General features: G+C 45.4%; 1 protein-coding gene across 3 annotated transcripts in view; it reads left to right on the top strand.

Annotated features, from left to right (window-relative positions):
• Positions 1-3241: 3241 nt before the first annotated feature.
• LOC115151587 (FYVE and coiled-coil domain-containing protein 1) overlaps positions 3242-23438 on the top strand; it is a 49704-nt gene continuing 29507 nt past the window's right edge. The window contains exons 1-10 of one of the 3 annotated variants that reach the window (XM_029695637.1): positions 3242-3322; positions 8841-8941; positions 10693-10799; positions 11128-11253; positions 11913-12019; positions 12769-12912; positions 13046-13139; positions 13308-15824; positions 16520-16612; positions 19055-19173. In XM_029695637.1, coding sequence (XP_029551497.1) covers positions 8887-8941; positions 10693-10799; positions 11128-11253; positions 11913-12019; positions 12769-12912; positions 13046-13139; positions 13308-15824; positions 16520-16612; positions 19055-19173 — 3362 coding nt within the window. In that variant the 5' untranslated portion in view covers positions 3242-3322; positions 8841-8886. Of the gene's footprint in view, positions 3323-8837; positions 8942-10692; positions 10800-11127; positions 11254-11912; positions 12020-12768; positions 12913-13045; positions 13140-13307; positions 15825-16519; positions 16613-19054; positions 19174-23438 lie in introns of all 3 variants that reach the window. The other 2 variants (XM_029695638.1, XM_029695639.1) reach the window with 2 other exon arrangements.

Raw genomic sequence — 23438 nt, 5'->3', positions numbered from 1 at the left:
GAGAATTCTCTTCATTCATAATCACAGTTGTGTATATCCCGCCCCAATCAGACACATCGGCGGCCCTGAAAGAACTACATTTGACTCTATGTAAACTGGAAACCACATATCCTGAGGCTGCATTTATTGTAGCTGGGGATTTTAACAAGGCTAATCTGAAAACAAGGCTCCCTAAATTTTATCAGCATATCGAATGCACAACCCGGGCTGGCAAAACCCTGGATCATTGTTATTCTAACTTCCGCGACGCATTTAAAGCCCTCCCCCGCCCTCCTTTTGGAAAATCTGACCACGACTCCATTTTGTTGCTCCCAGCCTATAGACAGAAACTTAAACAGGTAGCACTCGTGCTCAGGTCTGTTCAACGCTGGTCCGAACAATCGGATTCCACACTTCAAGATTGCTTCAATCACGTGGACTGGGATATGTTCCGCATAGCGTCGGACAATAACATTGATGAATATGCTGATTCGGTGAGTGAGTTTATTAGCAAGTGCATCGGTGATGTTGTACCCACAGCGTCTATCAAAACATTCCCCAACCAGAAACCGTGGATTCGTGCAAAACTGAAAGCGCGAACGACTGCTTTAAATCAGGGCAAGATGACCGGAAACATGACCGAATACAAACAGTGTAGCTATTCCCTCCGCAAGGAAATCAAACAAGCTAAGCTTCAGTATAGAGACAAAGTAGAGTCACAATTCAACGGCTCAGACACGAGAGGTATGTGGCAGGGTCTACAGTCAATCACGGACTACAAAAGGAAAACCAGCCCCGTCGCGGACCACGATGTCTTGCTCCCAGACAAACTAAACAACTTTTTGGCTCGCTATGAGGACAACACAGTGCCACTGACATGGCCCGCTACCAAAACCTGCATCTCCTTCACTGCAGCCAACGTGAGTAAAACATTTAAACGTGTTAACCCTCGCAAGGCTGCCGGCCCAGACGGCATCCCCAGCCGCGTCCTCAGAGCATGCGCTGACCAACTGGCTGGTGTGTTTACGGACATATTCAATCAATTCTTATCCCAGTCTGCTGTTCCCACATGCTTCACGAGGGCCACCATTGTTCCTGTTCCCAAGAAAGCGAAGGTAACTGAGCTAAATGACTATCGCCCCGTAGCACCCACTTCTGTCATCATGAAGTGCTTTGAGAGATTAGTCAAGGACCACATCACCTCCACCCTTCCTGACACCCTAGATCCACTCCAATTTGCTTACCGCCCCAATAGCTCCACAGACGACGCAATCACAATCATACTGCACACTGCCCTAACCCATCTAGATAAGACGAATACCTATGTAAGAATGCTATTCATCGACTACGGCTCAGCATTTAACACCATAGTGCCCTCCAAACTCGTCATTAAGCTCGAGACCCTGGGTCTCGACCCCGTCCTGTGCAACTGGATCCTGGACTTCCTGACTGGCCGCCCCCAAGTGGTGAGGGTAGGTAACAACATCTCCACCCCGCTGATCCTCAACACTGGGTCCCCACAAGGGCGCGTTCTCAGCCCTCTTCTGTACTCCCTGTTCACCCATGACTGCGTGGCCATGCACGCCTCCAACTCAATAATCAAGTTTGCAGACGACACTACAGTGGTAGGCTTGATTACCAACAACAACGAGATGGCCTACAGGGAGGAGGTGAGGGCCCTCGGAGTGTGGTGTCAGGAAAATAACCCACTACTGTCCCCTATCCACATCGACGGGACAGTAGTGGAGAAGGTGGAAAGTTATAAGTTCCTCGGCGTTCACATCACGGACAAACTGAAATGGTCCACCCACACAGAGAGTGTGGGGAAGAAGGCCCAGCAACGCCTCTTCAACCTCAGGAGGCAGAAGAAATTTGGCTTGTCACCAAAAACACTCACAAACTTTTACAGATGCACAATCGAGAGCATCCTGTCGGACTGCATCACCACCTGGTACGGCAACTGCTCCGCCCACAACTGTAAGGCTCTCCAGAGGGTAGTGAGGTCTGTACAACGCATCACCGGGGCCAAACTACCTGCCCTGCAGGACACCTACACCATCCGATGTCACAGGAAGGCCAAAAAGATCATCAAGGACAGCAACCACCCGAGCCACTGCCTGTTCACCCCGCTATCATCCAGAAGGCGAGGTCAGTACCGGTGCATCAAAGCAGGGACCGAGAGAGTGAAAAACAGCTTCTATCTCAAGGCCATCAGACTGTTGTTAAACAGCCATCACTAACATTGAGTGGCTGCTGCGAACATACTGACTCATCTCTATCCACTTTAATAATGAAACATTTATGTAATAAATGTATCACTAGCCACTTTAAACAATGCCACTTTATAAATTTTTACATACCCTACATTACTCATCTCATATGTATATACTGTACTCTATACCATCTACTGCATCTTGCCTATGCAGGTAGTTGTGAAATTGTTAGGTTAGATTACTTGTTAGATATTACTGCATGGTCGGAAATAGAAGCACAAGAATTTCGCTACACTCGCATTAACATCTGCTAACCATGTGTATGTGACAAATAAAATTTGATTTGGAAGTAAACATATTTGTGCACAACATTGTAGAGAAATAAGCTTTTTGTGCATATGGAACATTTCTGGGATCTTTTATTTCAGCTCATGAAACTTGGGACCAACACTTTACATGTTGCGTTTATATTTATGTTCAGTATAAATGGAGTGTCTCGGATTTACCTATAGAATACGAAATGCTCTGAGACCAAGTTTCAACCCACTTCGTGGTCATATTTTCATGGGCAGATATTGGGCCCAAGTAAGCCCTTTCTCTTCGCCTGTGCAGCTCTGGCTAAAAGCCTATTTTCTTACAAATCATGCCTGAGTGGGGTGTGGTTGTCCTGAGAAATAAACCAGTCCTACATTAATCACGCCACACGATTTTACTATTTACCTTGTAATACTCTACAACCAAACTATACATACCGAGTCCTCTGCCCTTGGGTCGTCACTAGTTACCCCAGCCACAAAGTCATAAACACCGCCTATTTCTACAATTTATCTTCTTAAAATCTGATTTTAAACCTATCCCTAACCGCAAACCTTAACCTTAACCACACTGCTAAGTTTATGCCTAACTGTAACTTTAAATGAATACCAGAAAGCAAAAAAAAATAACGATAGGCCTACAGCCAATTATGACTTTGTGGCTATGGTAACTAGTGAAATCCCTGCCCTTGTCCTCATTCTCGCATTGTAAGTGGTTGACGTACTTGTCAATCTAGTTATTGTTGCCGCCCCATACATAGCAAGATTGTGTGTGGATGTAAACTATCTGGATTTTCATGGATCACGCAGTTTAACGTACGTTTAAGTAGTTTTCTTTCTTAAATGATCAATGTCTATTTGTTTATATTAATATAAATGTGTTTTATGTACATTCACTTACAATGAAATAACTTATTTAGGGCTATATACATGCCAAGGACAGACTGTCACTGGATATAGTCAGATAATAATAACAACATTATTAGCTATGTGGACATACCAGCCCATTTTATTTAGGGTTTTAGTCAAATGTGTTGTGCAACATAATGTAGTCTAGAATCAAATGTTTTGCCAATTAGTGTTTTAATTTGAATAGCTATTAAGAATTAAGTACAGTCTATATTTTTTGTAACGTTTGGACAGCTTGTTCTTTTTAAATACAAGCCATAATAGGTCCGCTCCCAGTTTTAATCGGTTCCCCTTATCCAACAATTAGAAAACGATACAACAATGTATGAATAGTTTCACTTAGTTTACAGTTCCTCCCCACTTCCTCTTTTGGCATCATCGCGGTCTGATTGGAGCTTTGTTAGTCTCTCGTGTATTACAATCGATCGATGGATTTTCTCATGAAAATCTGTGTGCGAACATAATCAACTTTTAGCGACAAGTAAAATGTTTAAAGGACTAGTACACAATGTTTTCGCCTTCCGGGGATTGATAGTTAGACATTACCCTGTTCTTACGCAACAGTTTTCAATGATGCATTCTTGTTGCAGCCACAATACAGTCTGTTCCACTCAGAGGATACAACTATGCAATTTAAACACACACACAATATACAGTTGAAGTCGGAAGTTTACATAAACCTTTGTCAAATACATTTAAACTGAGTTCTTCACAATTCCTGACATTTAATCCTAGTTCTGCCAACATATTTTCCACAGGTTTGACAAGAGTGCTTTGTGATGGCCTCTCCAATACCTACACTTTGTTGTCCTTAAGCCATTTTACCACAACTTTGGAAGTATGCTTGCGGTCATTGTCCATTTGGAAGGCCCATTTGCGACCAAGCTTTAACTTCCTGACTGATGTCTTGAGATGTTGCTTCAATATATCCACATAATTTTCCTGCCTCATGATGCCATCTATTTTGTGAAGTGCACCAGTCCCTCCTACAGCAAAGCACCCCAACAACATGATGCTGCCACCCCCGTGCTTCACGGTTGGGATGGTGGTCTTTGGCTTGCAACCTCCCCCTTTTTCCTCCAAACATAACGAGGGTCATTATGGCCAAACAGTTCTATTTTTGTTTCATCAGACCAGAGGACATTTCTACAAAAAGTACGATCTTTGTCCCCATGTGCAGTTGCAAACCGTAGTCTGGCTTTTTTATGCTGGCTTTGGAGCAGTGGCTTCTTTCTTGCTGAGCGGCCTTTCAGGTTATGTCGATATAGGACTCATTTTACTGTGGATATAGATACTTTTGTACCTGTTTCCTCCAGCATCTTCACAAGGTCCTTTGCTGTTGTTCTGGGATTGATTTGCACTTTTCGCACCAAAGTACGTTCATCTCTAGGAGACAGAACGCGTCTCCTTCCTGAGCGGTATAACGGCAGCGTGGTCCCATGGTGTTTATACTTGCGTACTATTATTTGTACAGATGAATGTGGTACCTTCAGGCGTTTGAAAATTGCTCCCAAGGATGAACCAGATTTGTGGAGGTCTACAATTCTTTGTAGACTGGCGCTGATTTTCTTGGCTGATTTCTTTTGATTTTTCCATGATGTCAAGCAAAGAGGCACTGAGTTTGAAGGTAGACCTTGAAATAGATCCACAGGTACAACTCCAATTGACTCAAATGATGTCAATTAGGCTATCAGAAGCTTCTAAAGCCATGACATCATTTTCTGGAATTTTCCAAGCTGTTTAATTAAAGGCACAGACAACTCAGTGTATGTAAACTTCTGACCCACTGGAATTGCGATACAGTGAATTGTAAGTGAAATAATCTGTCAGTAAACAATTGTTAGAAAATTACTTGTGTCGTGCACAAAGTAGATGTCCTAACCGACTTACCAAAACTATAGTTTGTTAACAATACATTTTTGGAGTGGTTGAAAAACGAGTTTTAATGACTCCAACCTAAGTCTATGTAAACTGCCGACTTCAGCTGTATATAATACAGTGCACATTTGCACCCATTACATTAAACTGCGTTACTAGGCTAAGATATATAGAGAGAGAAAGAACGTTGATAAATAAGAAAGGAAGAACCAAAGAAAAAGACAGTCACACCTGAATTAAGAAGTCTGACACTGTATTTTAGAATTTGCAGTATGCCTAACTGTCGGCCTGCATATTTTATAGACATATTTGCCTTTGTAGCCTGAGTGCCAACCTAATAATATCCACTTCACCTATCGTAGATAAGACTAAGCAAAACTCTCAGTATAGTAAATGATAGGTGTGGAGGTGAGGCAATGGATGCTGTGGTAAATGGAAAAATCTCTATGTAACCTAACATGCTGACCACACCACCTGCGTTGCAAAATAAATGTACACATACATGTTATTCAATCATTTCATCCAAAACGCTCGCGCGTGTCAACGAGTGTCTGAGTAGCCAGGCGCTAAAATAGAATTTGGCAAGTCCAGTTGGTGGTGGTAATGCACCTTATTAAAGTTGGTTGCCAACCGCCATATAAAGTTCACAGAAGAAGAAGACTGAAGGAGGAGAGATTACTAGAACTAACTAGGTTTCACCTTTTATCTCAAAATGGGTCAAAATTCTACAAAGTTCCAGAAAAAAAGGACCTTGTGCATTTCAGGTAAAATAACAACCCAATGTTTATATCCCAGGACATATTAGCTAGCAACAGCAAGCTAGCTAGCTGAATGTCCATGAATGTTTCATGGGTTTCGACCTGTCCCCAAATTAATATAGTTGGTTCAGAGTTTGTTTTGATATTTCAATCTGCTTGTCTAGATTGCGATTGGTGTGGATGGACAAAATCAACATGCGTGTGCACGCGGACGCATGCAAGTGCCCAGTCTAGTCAGCATGTAACATAGCAGGCATAACAGAAACGCCTGAGCAGCGTTTCATTTTTTATGGCCCTGTCGGGGAAGGTTCTCTTCTGCACTGGTGAACCAAGGAGGAGTTACATGCTGACTACACTGGGCACGTGCGTCCGCGTGCGCCATAGCGCACATGTTGATTTTGTCCATCCACATAGGATGAGATCAGGACATGCAGGTTGAAATATCAAAAATATTTGAACCAACTATATTAATTTGGGGACAGAGTGAAACACATGAGACATTCATGGACATTTAGATAGCTAGCTTGCTGTTGCCAGCTAATTTGTCCTGGGATATAAACATTGGGTTGTTATTTTACCTGCCCCAATGCATAGTGCCAACTGTAAAGTTTGGTGGAGGAGGAATAATGGCCTGGGGCTGTTTTTCATGGTTCAGGCTAGGCCCCTTAGTTCCAGTGAAGGGAAATCTTAACTCTACAGCATACAATGACATTCTAGACTATTCTATGCTTCCAACTTTGTGGCAACAGTTTGGGGAAGAACCTTTCCTCTTTCAACATAACAATGTCATAGTTTTTTTTATTTAACCATTATTTAACTAGGCAAGTTAGTTAAGAACAAATTCTTATTTGCAATGACGGCCTACCGGGGAACAGTGGGTTAACTGCCTTGTTCAGGGGTAGAACGACAGATTTTTACCTTGTCAGCTCAGGGATTTGATCCAGCAACCTTTCGTTTACTGGCCCACGCTCTAACCACTAGGCTACCTGCCAACCCCAATGCCCCCGTGCAAAGCCCTCGTGCAATGCCCCTGTGCACAAAGTGAGGTCTATACAGAAATGGTTTGTCGAAATCAGTGTGGAAGAACTTGACTGACCTGCACAGAGCCCTGACCTAAATCCCATCGAACACCTTTGGGATGAATTGGAACACCGACTGCGAGCCAGGCCTAATCGCCCAACATCAGTGCCCGACCTCACTAATGCTCTTGTGGCTGAATGGAAGCAAGTCCCCGCAGCAATGTTCCAACATCTAGTGGAAAGCCTTCCCAGAGGAGTGGCTGTTTATAGTAGCAAAGGGGGGCACAACTCCATATTAACGCCCATGATTTTGGAATGAGATGTTCGACGAGTAGGTGACATACTTTTGGCCATGTAATGTATGTGTACATTTATTTTGCCACGCTCACGCACGCAACGCAGCTGGTGTGGTCAGTATGTTAAGGTGGCGTGTTGCCTGGTGTCGCCTTGTTAATACAGCGTTTCTAAAAACCAGAGGCGGGACTTGCGAAACAGACTAAGCAGACCAGGCCGGGGTTTGGAGTTTGAGAAATCAATGAGAGAAGTGAAAAATTCTTCCTTAGTTAATTTTCTTGAAATCTAAAGGTACGACCTAGATTTGAGCCAATGTCTTAACTAGTTGAACATCTTAATACTCCAACCTCGTGAAAGTGACAAACTGACACGCTTTCATTTTTGTCCAAAACAACTTTATATCGAAGAAGTGCTTTTGATTTGACGGCCTGCACATGCGCAGTTCAGTGCGAGATGACCATTAAACCCGTGTTTCTACGCATGAGCTCAGCTAGCCAACGTCATCATGACGTTCACCTACAAGTGTGATCAGGGATTTCTACTGGAGAAGCAGTTTCTGCCTATCTTCATACTGTACAATCTTTGTTGTTAACGTCCAAATGTGGTAGTTGCGTCACAGGATCTCTTTCCATTTCCCATGAAAACCAGATGCATCTGTTTGTTCTGGCCCCGCAGAGGGTGATCTCTATACAACCAGAGAGCCAAGAACACCATATTCAGAATCCAAGAACACCATATTCAGAATCCAAGAATACCATATTCAGAATCCAAGAATACCATATTCAGAATCCAAGAACACCGTATTTAGAATCCAAGAACACCATATTCAGAATCCAAGAACACCATATTCAGAATCCAAGAACACCATATTCAGAATCCAAGAATACCATATTCAGAATCCAAGAACACCATATTCAGAATCCAAGAACACCATATTCAGAATCCAAGAACACCATATTTAGAATCCAAGAACACCATATTTAGAATCCAAGAACACCATATTCTAAAAGTGAGTTCCCTGTGGAACTCATAGAAAGCTGATCTATTTATTTCTCAGACTTGTCTTGAGGTAACACTGAGCTCACAGGCTTATGTACCAGCATCAAATATTTCACATTTTTAGCCACGACCAAGGTAGGTGGAGTTCAAACCACAGCATGGTCTCCAGCGGTGCTTAGAATTGTGTAATGAAAGTGTGTGTGTGTGTTTGACTGTATGTGTGTGTTTGCATGCATGCGTGTGTGTGTGTGATATAGTGAGTGAATGACAGACAGAATGTGAAAGGGATGTAGTACTGAGATGTAGGGCTGGTCCATTTTTAGCCCAGTCAGATTGTCTAACTTGTCTAAATGATCATTATGTAGCTAATAATGGGGGTAGATTTTTGGTCCCAGTCCGCCTGCCTGCGTGCGTGTGTGTGTCAGTACATGCATGTCTTTTGTTCCTGACTGTCCATCTGATTCTCTGATTCAGCAGACTGTGTATCACCCCGTGACCTGGTTGCCATAGAGCCAGTCGGACCATGGCCGGCGGTGTGGGGGAGAGCCAGCTTCAGAGGATTATCAGAGATCTGCATGGTACACTGCCATTGTGTGTTTTTGTGTGCGTGACTGCGTGTGACTTCTCGCGTGTCGGGCCCTTTGTAACAACCAGTGCGTGCGGGCCTGTGTGATAGTTACAGGGGTAGACCGCCACTGTCGGCTGACATCGAGAGTCAGAGAGGGAGAGAAAGATAGAAAGAGAGTAGGATCACAGAGGTAGAGAAAGTGACAGAAGGGTTGCTGTGGCCTAGATGTAACTGGCTTGGCCTCGGCTTCAAGCCCGACAGCATTTCTTTCCACACATTGGTTGTCCGGTCTCCTCATTGGGACGACATCATGGAGCCGACCCTCTCCCCCAGTCCCCGGGGTGTACCCCCCAGGGTGTGGCTGGGGCGACAGAGAGGCCCTGTCAGCATGCAGCGAGAGAGAGAGGGGGTGCTGAGCCTCAGGCTGCACCCGTCACGGGTATCTTTCCTGTTTTTACGCTGGATGAGAGGCAAGTGGGTAATTGTACTGAGCTGGGATGTGTGAGGAAGGGGTCGTCTGTGTGGAGTTAGAGGTTGTGGGTAGGGGTTGGGGTTGGGGAGACATGCCTGGGTGGATATACTGGGCTTTTGACTCCATCAGTTTTGACCTGTATATGACCTGGAAACCATTGAAATGTATCATCTGACTGTGTGTACTGTATGTTTGGTGCATTGTAATGGTTTCTAGAAATGTCAGGGTTTCTGTGCCCATTCAAAACGTTCAACAGATACTGTGCCTATTGGCCTAGATCGATTTACGTTTTTTTCCATTTAGTTCAGGAGGAAGAGGCTACCAGGTCAGGGACGATCACAATAATGTGTTTCTCTCAACAGGTAAAGCTTGTGTAGTAGAAACTCAGTTCCTGTCAGCTGTGTACGAGTGAGGGGAATGCTCGTGTAATGTCGATGTACAGTACCAGTCAAAAGTTTGGACATACCTACTTGTTCCAGGGTTTTTCTTTATTTTTTACTATTTTCTACAATGTACAATAATAGTGTAGACATCAAAACTATGAAATAACACATATGGAATCATGTAGTAACCAAAAAAGTGTTAAACAAATCAAAATATATTTTATATTTGAGATTCTTAATTGTAGCCACCCTTTGCCTTGATGTCAGCTTTGCACACTCTTGGCATTCTCTCAACCAGCTTCATGAGGTAGTCACCTGGAATCCATTTCAATTAACAGGTGTGCCTTGTTAAAAGTGAATTTGTGGAATTTCTTTCCTTAATGCATTTGAGTTAATCGGTTGTGTTGTGGCAAGATAGCGGTGATATACAGAAGAAAGCCCTATTTGGTAAAAGATCAAGTCCATATTATGGCAAGAACAGCTGTGCTGCATCAGATGACCTGGCCTCCGCAATCACCCGACCTCAACCCAATTGAGATGGTTTGGGATGAGTTGGACCGCAGAGTGAAGGAAAAGCAGCCAACAAGTGCTCAGCATATGTGGGAACTCCTTCAGGACTGTTGGAAGCTGGTTGAGAGAATGCCAACAGTGTGCAAAGCTGTCATCAAGGCAAAGGGTGGCTACTTTGAAGAATCTCAAATATAAAATATATTTTGATTTGTTTAACACTTTTTTGGTTGCTACTTGATTACATATGTGCTATTTCATAGCTTTTATGTCTTCACTATTATTCTACAATGTAGAACATAGTAAAAATAGAGAAAAACCATCTGTTTACATCCGTTTGTGTTCTGCGACAGCCTCTGTATTTCTCTCGCTCTCTCATGTCCTCTCTCTGAACCACAGATGCTGTTGCTGAGCTCACTAAAGAGTACAGGGAGAATGGGGAGCCAATCACAGATGATAGTCCCAATCTGCAGAAATTCTCCTACAAACTGGAGTACCTTCTACAGGTGAGTTACTCACTGTTCATAGACAGTGGTATAGTACGAACAGTGTTTTCCCTTTCTTTAAGCGGGACCAAGGCACCAAAGCAACATCCAGGACTAGTTAATTAATCAAAAAATCTATAGAACAATCAGTTTTTTTTTCTACCAGACACAGATTAAGCAACATGCTTTTCAGTCCAGGATTAGATTTAATCTGTGTCCAGGAAACCGCCGCACAGAGTCCAAGTCAAATCAAGGCCAACCTGCTATGCTCACCAATATGGCATTGTTCAGATCTCTGTACAGTAGGTCATATACAATTTGTCGCTAACACGTCATCTACACTTTTCAGTTTGACCAGAAGGAGAAGACGACATTTCTTGGTACCAGAAAAGACTACTGGGATTATTTCAGCGACTGTCTGGCCAAGATCAAAGGAGCCAACGATGGTATCCGCTTTGTCAAATCCATCCCTGAGGTATAGAGATCAGCACTTTTAAAAGTCAATTATAAGAATCGTCAACTGTTATTACACAATGTATAGTAGTAATTCATACTTAATGATGATCTTTAGAGTTCTTTACCACCTTTTTATGGGTCACAGCAAACACCACTGTCACCATTTCTTTGTACCCTCTGTCTGAAGTTATGTATACCATTACAATTTCACCAAATGTGAAATAATGAAGGAACAAATTAACTGGATCTACAAATGATCTACCAAATCTACTTTGACGCATATTTCCCTTGTGTGATTAAACGGATAATACTCCTGACATTGCAGCTGTCACGGATTGCATAATTAACATAGATGCACTCAATTGTCAGTCTCACTGATAAGGAGTTATAAGGGCATGGGGGAATTTAGCATTCTGCTGGGTAGTGGATACTAGCCATGAAAAACAAATCATATTTGTTAACAGGATCTACATAACGGATTTAGTTGAATATTGATGATTGATTATAGACCACTTTTGAGGAATGAAAATGTCTGACGAACTTTGATTTGAACTATCCCTTTAATGGACACATTCAGGAAGCACATACACTAGATTAAGGTCTTATTGGCAGATGAACAGCTATCACATATATTTGCTGTAGAGCACTGTGAATATTTCCTCTACTTTTCCCTTCCAGCTGAAGACTTCTCTGGGGAAAGGCAGGGCTTTCATTCGTTACTCCCTGGTGCACCAGCGACTGGCCGACACGCTGCAGCAGTGCCTGATGAACCAAAGGGTGACCAGGTAAAACTCAACCCAGCACAGGATTCACAGAAGGCCATTGGTTGAAATCCCTGTGGCAAAGAGGGGGTCATGTCTCAAAGAAATATTATACCTGGGAACTGCAAAGTGAGCAGACACTTTTTTTTTCAAATCTCAAACCTGACCCTACTCCAGCAACAGTTTTAGGTGTTAAACATGGGTGCGTAGGTCATAGGTTCACGTCTGGGATAGTGTTTGGGTAAATGAAGGGACTTGTTTATGTTACAGACTACTATTCTGAAATCGATTGTTTCAAGTAAACAATGTTTCCTTCCTGATTCTTGTTAGCGCCTTTCATTTCTCTTTTCCCTTGTGGTGTTTTACTTCTGTAAACATTTCCCTGTTCCTCAGGTGAGTAAACACAGTGTGCCGGTTCTTATGTTGCCAAAGGTTACTGGAAGCAGTGTCCAGTGGGAGGGGAGTAGACGTTGTCTGACTGAGTATAGATACAGCATTTTGTACCAATCTGCTTCTCAAAATGTTACTTCTCCTGTTGTACAGAACCACGTCTATATGCTCGATGTACTTGTGAAATGTCCCTGTGTGTTTGTGAAAGGCATGCCCATTAGTCCAAAAAAGTACTTTTTGTAAGTGTCGAAGTGATTTAATATAACGAACAATCCAAGTGTGTTAGGGAAGGTATTTCTATGTGAATATATGCACGTGCGTGTTGTTATGCCTATCTCTCCACTCATTTCCCTGTCTATATGCTTCTCTCCTTCTCCTTGCAGTGACTGGTACTATGCTCGCAGCCCCTTGCTGAAATCCCACCTAAGTGTTGACATCGTAAGTCACCTGTATGAGCTCAACGAGATCCAGTTTGACGTGGCTTCCAGGGGTCATGACCTTGACTCGTCCTGGCCCACCTTTGCAAGGTAACCAATCGCAAAGTCATTATGTTTATAAATGCACCCCATACTCAAGATGCTGCGCATTGGATTGAGGAATTGATCAAATGTAGACATTTGATGATGTCACCTCATCACATGTGTGTTTTCTGATCTCCAGGAGGACACTGGGCATGCCCAACTCACCTGGCCACATGTGGAAACCACCCAGTCGCAGCTCCAGCATTAACAGCCTGGCCAGCACATACTCACAGGTACTGACACAGCTCCTCAGAGCTTTTACTCTACTGGGACTAATATGGTTCTATAAGGAGCTAGTCATATCTTGTGAGATCATACAGTCATTTCTAGTGAAGTCTTAACAATGTGTCAGGTCTGCAGTACTCACTCTAGTACCCTGTTCCTCTAATACCCCCCACCAGCACGCTCATGAGTTCCCCGGCAGTCCTGAGTATGGCCAGGGCATGCTGAGCGAGCTGAACGAGTCGCTGCCTTCCGGCGTGGAGGTGAGCATGTTGGACGAGCTCCGCCTGGAGCTGGACCAGTCAGAGTTGAAACAGCAGGAGCTCCAGGACAGGGTGCGCCTGATGGGGGAGGAGGGTGCTGAGCTCAAAGGCGTGGTGGTGGAACTCCAGAGGCAGCTGGACGTGTCCCTGACCGCACAGGAGGAACAGCAGGGTATGCAAGGGACCCTGAAAGCCCTGGAGAGGCGTGAGGAGGCCTTGTCCCGCGAGCTGGAGACCCTGAGGGCTGGGGAGAGGGCCAGGGAAGCAGAACAGCGCCACCTGCAGGAGAAGCTGGTGGCCGCAGAGGGCAAGAACGTAGAACTAATGGCCAAGCTGGACGGTGTGTTGGATGAGAAGGGCCAGCAGGCGACCAGCTATTTTGACTCAGCACAGAAGATCCACGAGCTGCTGGACAGACTGAAGGAGGCAGAGGGGGGGAAGATAGAGGCTCTGGCAGAGGGAGAGGATAGGAGGAGGCAGGCCGAGAAGCTGGCAAATGAGCTAAGGGTCAAGGAGGTGGCAGCAAAGGAGGATGAGGCCAAGCTGGAGGCGCTGTCAAAGTCTGCTGCAGAGGAGAAGTCTAAGTTCGCAGAGTGTGCAGAGGAGCAGTGTAACGCCATTGACAAGCTGCAGGGGGCATTGACTTTGAGGGAGAAGGAGGCCAGCAACCTGCAGAGGCAGCTGCATGACCTCCAGAGTGCTCTGGAAGAAAGGGAGATACAGGCAGAGGAGGCCAGGGACAGGGCGCAGGAGGAGAAAGAGGAGATCCAGGGAAGCATGGGAAATCTGAAAGAAGCCTTGGAAGTGGAACTCCTCTACCTGAAGAAGCAGTTGAAGACCAGAGAGGCGCAGCTGCTCTCCAGCACCCAGAAGCTCCAGCACCTGGAGGTCCAGAACCATAGCCTGACCACAGAGCGCGACGGCCTGAGCGCCAACCTCTCAGAACTGGAGTCCAGCGTCAGGGAGCAAGCCAATAGGATCGAGGAGTACAAGACCCAGTGCACCAACCTGATGGAGCTGAACGGGAAGTTGCTGGGCACAGTGAAGAGGAATGAGGAGCTGAAGAAGGAGCTGGCGGAAAGCCGGGTAGCCCTTGAGGGTGAGGTGGCTGCTCTGAGGGCCTCTGACAAGCAGTTGAGGGGCCAGCTGGACGATGCCAAAGTGACTGTGGATGAGAAGGACAGGAGGCTGCGTGAGGAGAACCGGGCCTTGGACGAGAGTCTGCAGAGGGCAGCCATGGCTGCCGAGGTGTCAGACGCCGCCAGTAAGCGGCTGGAGCAGGAGAACCTAGGCCTGAGGGAGGAGCAGGCCACGGTGAGTGCGGCCCTGAGCTCCATGCAGGATGAGCTGAAGGCCATCCAAGGGCAGATCGGAGAGCTGGAGAAGAGCTTGGGTCGGTCCCGCAGGAGTGAGGCCAGCCTGCAGGAGCAGCTCAAAGACCGGCAGGCCCAGCTCGAGAACAAGGAGAAAGGCTGTGTAGAGCTCCAGGCCAGGGTGGAGGCCCTAGAGGCCAGGGGGAGGGCACTGGAGAAGGCTAAGACAGATGCAGAAAAGGCCTGCGCCAAAAAGACAAAGCTGATAGAGAGGGTCACCACCGAGAAGCAGACGGTGGAGAGAACCCAGCTAGTGAGGAGCTCTGCCCAGGCCAAGGAGAGCCAGGAGATAGCCGCCAAAATGACCATGGTAGAGGGCCAGCTGGAGCTGAACATGAAGGAAGTGACCAGGCTCCAGGCGGAAGTGCTGGATCTGAGGGTGCAGCTGAACACCTCTGCGGAGGACAGGATGAGGAGCCAGGCCCAGCTGGAGGTGACGGAGGCCCAGAGAGACGAACTCAGGACCCTAACGGAGCAGCTTAAAGCCCAGACCGAGGCACTCAACCAGAGGCACGTAGCCGAGCTCCTGCAGTGCAATGAGAGGGAAGAGGCTCTGAGCAGGGAGCGTGACCGGGTGGAGGCAGCCACCCGGGCAGAATTGGCTGCCGCTGAGGCCTCCGCCAGAGGAGAGCTGGCCACACTCAAGACCCAGAGCGAGAGGCTGGCCATGGAGAATGTTGAGACACGCGAGGGCCTCCACCGGGCCAATACAGAGATGGCAGAGCTTGGGATGACCATATGTAGACTGACAGCAGAAAGGGAGCAGGCCAAGGAAGGCTGGGCGGGGGAGGCAGGCAGGATAGGGGAGCTAGAGGAGCGGACGTCCAGGGAGGTGGAGCGGCAGGAGGCCTGCATGGCCGCCCTTCGCCAGGAGAACGCCAGCCTGAGAGAGGAGCTGAGGATGATGGAGAACCTTCCGGCAGCCATGCTGGAGCTCCAGGAGAAGCTAGAGAAGGCGGAGGGCCAGGTGAGGAACCTCAAAGACTCAAGTCGGGAGGAGATGGAGGCGATCAAGTTCCAGATGAGCTCCGAGAGCATGAATCATCAGAACCAGATCAAGGTGAGTTTGACTGGAGTTCTGTGAAAAGCGTGTGCCATGGGGGAATCCCGGACAGCAGCAAAATCATATCATTACGGCAGCACATGAAAGGGCAGTTTATGGTGTATTTCCACCTAGTGTTTACCCAAAAGTCTCAGACTTTTCTGTTTCCATCTGCGTGGGTCAGCACCTGTGTCTCACTGGGCCATGTCTCAGGCGGACCTGCTCTAACTTGGGGCCAAAGCCAGGCCACTGGTACTTTTCAGCTGACATATAAATAATAATGTCTAACTGTGGACTTCAACACCCAGCGGAGGATGTTGATTCTGCTCATCACAAGTCCTCACTGTAGGCCCTAGCTATGGAGACACAATTTCCCTAGTATATCATAAGGGTGTATACACTAGTGTAACACTGGTGTTAGTCGAAAGCAGCATTAAGAGCAATGTGATTAATAAAACAGTTAATGACTACCTGGCACCATTAGAACACCTGTGTGTTTTACTCTCCATTAGAACACCTGTGTGTTTTACTCTCCATTAGAACACCTGTGTGTTTTACTCTCCATTAGAACACCTGTGTGTTTTACTCTCCATTAGAACACCTGTGTGTTTTACTCTCCATTAGAACACCTGTGTGTTTTACTCTCCATTAGAACACCTGTGTGTTTTACTCTCTATTAGAACACCTGTGTGTTTTACTCTCTATCTATCCAGAGTGTGAATGATGAGCTGGGGAAACTGAGAGTCCAGCTGCCAAAAGAGCAGGAGAAGGTGTCCGGTCTGGAGGCCAAAGTCTCAGAGTTAGAGGTTTGTAATCTTGACCTCTTCACGTTATTCACATACAGTGCATTCGGAAAGTATTCAGACCCTTTGACTTTTTCCAAATTCTGTTACAATACAGCCTTATTCTAAAATATATTAAATTGTTTTTTCTTCTTCATCAATCTACACACAATACCCCATAATGACAAAGCAAAAACAGGTTTTAATAAATTGTTGCAAATTTACAAAAAACAACAACAACTGAAATATCAAATTGAAAGTATTCAGACCCTTAACTCAGTACTTTGTTGAAGCACCTTTGGCAGCGATTACAGTCTTCAGTCTTCTTGGGTATGACTCTACAAGCTTGGCACACCTGTATTTGGGGAGTTTCTCCCATTCTCCTCTGCAGATCATGTCAAGCTCTGTCAGGTTGGATGGGTAGCATCACTGCACAGCCATTTTCAGGTCTCTCCATTTATGTTCGACCTGGTTCATGTCCAGGCTCTGGCTGGGCCACTCAAGGACATTCAGAGACTTGTCCCGAAGCCACTCCTGTGTTGTCTTGGCAGTGTGCTTAGAGTCGTTGTTCTGTTGGAAGGTGAACCTTCGCCCCCAGTCTGAGGTCCTGAGCGCTCTGGAGTTGGTTTTCATCAAGGATCTCTCTGTACTTTGCTCAGTTAATCTTTCCCTCGATTCTGACTAGTCTCACAGTCCCTGCCACTGAAAACATCCCCATAGTGTGATGCTGCCACCACCATGCTTCACTGTAGGGATGGTGCCAGGTTTCCTCCAGACGTGACGCTTGGCATTCAGGCCAAAGAGTTAAATCTTAGTTTCATCAGACCAGAGAATCTTGTTTCTCGTGGTCTGAGAGTCTTTAGGTGCCTTTTGGCAATCTCCAAGTGGGCTGTCATGTGCCTTTTACTGAGGAGTGGCTTCCTTCTGGCCACTCTACCGTAAAGGCCTGATTGGTGGAGTGCTGCAGAGATGGTTGTCCTTCTGGAAGGTTCTCCCATCTCCACAGAGGAACTCTGGAGCTCTGTCAGAGTGACCATCGGGTTCTTGGTCACCTCCCTGACCAAGGCCCTTCTCCCCCGATTGCTCAGTTTGGCCGGGCAGCCAGCTCTAGGAAGAATCTTAGTGGTTCCAAACTTCTTCCATTTAAGAACTATGGAGGCCACTGTGTTCTTGGGGACCGTCAATGCTGCAGACATTTTTTGTTACTCTTCCCCTGATCTGTGCCTTGACACAATCCTGTCTCGGAGCTCTATGGACAATTCCTTTGACCTCATGGCTCGGTTTTTGCTCTGACATGCACTGTCAACTGTGGGACCTTATATAAACAGGTGTGTGCCTTTCCAAATCATGTCCAATCAATTGAATTTACCACAGGTGGACTCCAATCAAGTTGTAAAACATCTCAAGGATGATCAATGGAAACAGGATGCACCTGAGCTCAATTTCGAGTCGCGTAGCAAAGGGTCTGAATACTTATGTATAGAAGGAAGGTATTTCTGTTTTTTATTTGTAATCCATTTGCAAAAATTTCTTAACCTGTTTTCACTTTGTCAATATGGGGTATTGTGATGATTTTTTTCTTATTTAATCCATTTTAGAATAAGGCTATAACATAACAAAATGTGGAAAAAGTCAAAGGGTCTGAATACTTTCCGCATGCACAGTATGACAAGAGTACAATATAACAATCCCTTGTCTTGTAATGTATTTTCTCTATAATGTCTTTTGTCTGTAATGTCTTTTGTCTGTAATGTGTATTTCGTTATATGTCGGGACCCAGTAAGACTAGCTGTCACCATTGGCGTCACCATGGGGATCCTAATAAATCACAATCAAGATACATACAGTAAAACACTTTGGGAAACACTGGCAGAGAAAAAATGATTGGCTAAATGGCATGTCTGTTCAGCACTGTCTTTAGACCCAATTCAAATAGCTGACATTGAAATAGCTGAAAGCAAAGAATCAGTGATAAGAATTCGTAAGATGATCATGTAATTGGGTGGATGACAAAGTCAGATGTGTACACGTCCAGCCTGTCTGCTCTGGCGTACGGTTTTTACATTTTCATTAGAGATGCCTAGGAATAAATATGAGGGAGGGCAAAGAAATGAATATGAAAGAAGAGCAAGCCTGTACACAGCTGACTGGGTTAATTAATACGACACAGATTAGAGTTCGGTGTTCATCAGCCGAGTATGATAAAACAGAGAGCCGAGTGGTCTTAATCTCCTTCCTGTCCTTGCCTAGAGAGGATGTGACACGTTGTAATTAATCTGCCTGTACTGTGCTATGATAATCTGAGTGAAGGAGAGAGATAGGCCGTTCATTTACAAAGCGTCGCTCCGCTGTAGACTTCTTAATCGTTTGTCTGTATTAATTTATCAACCGATCAAACACCTGTTTCTGAAAGCTTGTTGGTTCTTTTTTTATAACTACTGCATGTTATGATTATGTTTGGTGAAGGGGGTGAATGAGGAATACTCACGGCTGATTGGAGAGAAGGATGCTCACATCACAAAGTCCGAAGCAGCCATTTGTCAGAGCGAGAGAGAGATTCAGCACCTAAGAGACTGTGTCACCAGGTAAGGCTATAACCCCGGCATTTACCTATTATACCCCACACAGAAAACAACCTTTCCATTTAGATGAGCTAAGTAGCCCCTGTCTTAAGATATTTTTAAACGTATCGTACAGAATGGACAAGACAATTCTGCCTGCTAGTCTCTTATGTTAGTGCATGAGTCAAAGATTATGCATTTTCAACATGTCCCTGATTGAGTCTGTAATACCAACATGCTTCAAGCAGACCACCATAGTCCCTGTGCTCAAGAACACAAAGGCAACCTGCCTAAATGACTACAGACCCGTAGCACTCACATCCGTAGCCATGAAGTGCTTTGACAGGCTGGTAATGGCTCACATCAACACCATTATCCCAGAAACCCTAGACCCACTCCAATTTGCATACCGCCCAAACAGATCCACAGATGATGCAATCTCTATTGCACTCCACACTGCCCTTTCCCACCTGGACAAAAGGAACACTTATGTGAGAATGCTATTCATTGACTACAGCACAGCGTTTAACACCATAGTACCCTCAAAACTCATCACTAAGCTAAGGATCCTGGGACTAAACAACTCCCTCTGCAACTGGATCCTGGACTTCCTGACGGGCCGCCCCCAGTTAATGAGGGTAGGTAGCAACACATCTGCCACGCTGATCCTCAACACTGGAGCTCCACAGGGGTGCGTGCTCAGAGACCTCCTGTACTCCCTGTTCACCCACGACTGCATGGTCAGGCACAACTCCAACACCATCATTAAGTTTGCAGACGACACAACAGTGGTAGGCCTGATCAACGACGAGACAGCCTATAGGGAGGAGGTCAGAGAGATGGCCGGGTGGTGCCAGAATAACAACCTACCCCTCAACGTAACCAAGAGTAAGGAGATGATTGTGGACTACAGGAAAAGGAGGACAGAGTACGCCCCCATTCTCATCGACGGGGCTGTAGTGGAGCAGGTTGAGAGCTTCAAGTTCCTTGGTGTCCACATCACCAACAAACTAGAATGGTCCAAACACACCAAGACAGTCGTGAAGAGGGCACGACAAAGCCTATTCCCCCGCAGGAAACTAAAAAGATTTGTCATGGGTCCTGAGATCCTCAAAAGGTTCTACAGCTGCAACATCGAGAGCATCCTGACTGGTTGCATCACTGCCTAGTACGGCAATTGCTCGGCCTCCGACCGCAAGGCACTAGAGAGGGTAGTGTGTACAGCCCAGTACTTCACTGGGGCTAAGCTGCCTGCCATCCAGGACCTCTATACCAGGCGGTGTCAGAGGAAGGCCCTAAGAATTGTCAAAGACCTCAGCCACCCTAGTCATAGACTGTTCTCTCTGCTACTGCGTGGCAAGCGGCACCGGAGTGCCAAGGCTAGGACAAAAAGGCTTCTCAACAGTTTTTACCCCCAAGCCATAAGACTCCTGAACAGGTAATCAAATGGCTACCCGGACTATTTGCATTGTGTGCCCCCCCCAACCCCTCTTTTACGCTGCTAGTCTCTGTTTATCATATATGCACAGTCACTTTAACTATACATTAATGTATGTATGTACATACTACCTCAATTGGCCCGACCAACCAGTGCTCCCGCACATTGGCTAACCGGGCTATCTGTATTGTGTCCCGCCACCCGCCAACCCCTCTTTGCGCTACTGATACTCTCTGTTCATCATATATACATAGTCACTTTAACCATACAGTGAGGGGAAAAAAGTATTTGATCCCCTGCTGATTTTGTACGTTTGCCCACTGACAAAGAAATGATCAGTCTATCATTTTAATGGTAGGTTTATTTGAACAGTGAGAGACAGAATAACAACAAAAAAATCCAGAAAAACGCATGTCAAAAATGTTATAAATTGATTTGCATTTTAATGAGGGGAAATAAGTATTTGACCCCCTCTCAATCAGAAACATTTCTGGCTCCCAGGTGTCTTTTATACAGGTAACGAGTTGAGATTAGGAGCACACTCTTAAAGGGGGCTCCTAATCTCAGTTTATTACCTGTATAAAAGACACCTGTCCACAGAAGCAATCAATCAATCAGATTCCAAACTCTCCACCATGGCCAAGACGAAAGAGCTCTCCAAGGATGTCAGGGACAAGATTGTAGACCTACATAAGGGCTACAAGGGGCTACAATGGGCTACAAGACCATCGCCAAGCAGCTTGGTGAGAAGGTGACAACAGTTGGTGCGATTATTCACAAATGGAAGAAACACAAAAGAACTGTCAATCTCCCTCGGCCTGGGGCTCCATGCAAGATCTCACCTCGTGGCGTTGCAATAAACATGAGAACGGTGAGGAATCAGCCCAGAACTACACGGGAGGATCTTGTCAATGATCTCAAGGCAGCTGGGACCATAGTCACCAAGAAAACAATTGGTAACACACTACGCCGTGAAGGACTGAAATCCTGCAGCGCCCACAAGGTCCTCCTGCTCAAGAAAGCACATATACATGCCTGTCTGAAGTTTGCCAATGAACATCTGAATGATTCAGAGGACAACTGGGTGAAAATGTTGTAGTCAGATGAGACCAAAATGGAGCTCTTTGGCATCAACTCAACTCGCCGTGTTTGGAGGAGGAGGAATGCTGCCTATGACCCCAAGAACATCATCCCCACCGTCAAACATGGAGGTGGAAACATTCTGCTTTGGGGGTGTTCTGCTAAGGGGACAGGACAACTTCACCGCATCAAAGGGACGATGGACAGGGCCATGTACCGTCACATCTTGGGTGAGAACATCCTTCCCTCAGCCAGGGCATTGAAAATGGGTCGTGGATGTGTATTCCAGCATGACAATGACCCAAAACACATGGCCAAGGCAACAAAGGAGTGGCTCAAGAAGAAGCACATTAAGGTCCTGGAGTGGCCTAGCCAGTCTCCAGACCTTAATCCCATAGAAAATCTGTGGAGGGAGCTGAAGGTTGAAGTTGCCAAACGTCAGCCTCGAAACCTTAATGACTTGGAGAAGATCTGCAAAGAGGTGTGGGACAAAATCCCTCCTGAGATGTGTGCAAACCTGGTGGCCAACTACAAGAAACGTCTGACCTCTGTGATTGCCAACAAGGGTTTTGCCACCAAGTACTAAGTCATGTTTTGCAGAGGGGTCAAATACTTATTTCCCTCATTAAAATGCAAATCAATTTCTAACATTTTTGACATGCGTTTTTCTGGATTTTTTTGTTGTTATTCTGTCTCTCACTGTTCAAATAAACCTACCATTAAAATTATAGACTGATCATTTCTTTGTCAGTGGGTAAACGTACAAAATCAGCAGGGGATCAAATACTTTTTTCCCTCACTGTATCTACATGTACATACTACCTCAATCAGCCTGACTAACCGGTGGCTGTATATAGCCTCGCTACTTTTATAGCCTCTCTACTGTATATAGCCTCGCTACTGTTTTTCACTGTCTTTTTAATGTTGTTTTTATTTCTTTACTCACCTATTGTTCACCTAATACCTTTTTTGCACTATTGGTTAGAGCCTGTAAGTAAGCATTTCACTGTAAGGTCTACACCTGTTGTTTTTGGCGCACGTGACAAATACACTTTGATTTGATACAGTCAACACCATGTAATCGTACACACTCCCTTTTCCATTCTCTTAAAGTAACTGTCCAGTATTTCCAGATTTCTATGAAATATTGCCTATAATTAATTTAAAGTTGTTATTATTAAGTATGTTAAAAAGCAGCTTTTATGTGTTGGAAATTTGTGGGCGTACCACAACAAAAAAATGGGGTGGGCGTATACCGGTCATTAAAATATTAATGGAAGTAGACCGCTGATTGGCCAGCTCAGCCAACAAGCCAACATGACATCATGCTCTATGAGGAAATAGCAAGCATTTTTTAAACAATCTTTTTGAGATAAGTTTGAGGTGGGGTTTTTGAAGTGTTTTTTCTCCAATTTATGTTTTGGCCACATATATAGGACAAGTCAACAACATTATTTGGGATGAGTTAACAGAATATTAACTTTTACAAATATTCAGTGGACAGTTAAAGCCAATTTATGCTTACTCCAGAAATGCGATCCGGAGGCTCTGTACAGAGAGTGTGATGCAATTGCGGAGCCTCCGGAGGCTTGCGAAGGCCAAATCGAGCTCCATACTGCGAAGGTCTCTGTATAGCTCCGCATTGACATGATTGGTTGATGGTAGGTGGGGCAGGAGGTCCTGTATAAACACAAAATCACTTCCTTGACAACTTCCTTCACAACAGCTCTGCTCCGCGAAGCGCAAGAAGTATGAATGCTCTGACTTCTGT

The sequence above is a fragment of the Salmo trutta genome, chromosome 17 (genome assembly GCF_901001165.1).
Source record: "Salmo trutta chromosome 17, fSalTru1.1, whole genome shotgun sequence".
Taxonomy (NCBI): Eukaryota; Metazoa; Chordata; class Actinopteri; order Salmoniformes; family Salmonidae; genus Salmo; species Salmo trutta.
This window is presented reverse-complemented; position numbering and strand designations above follow the sequence as displayed.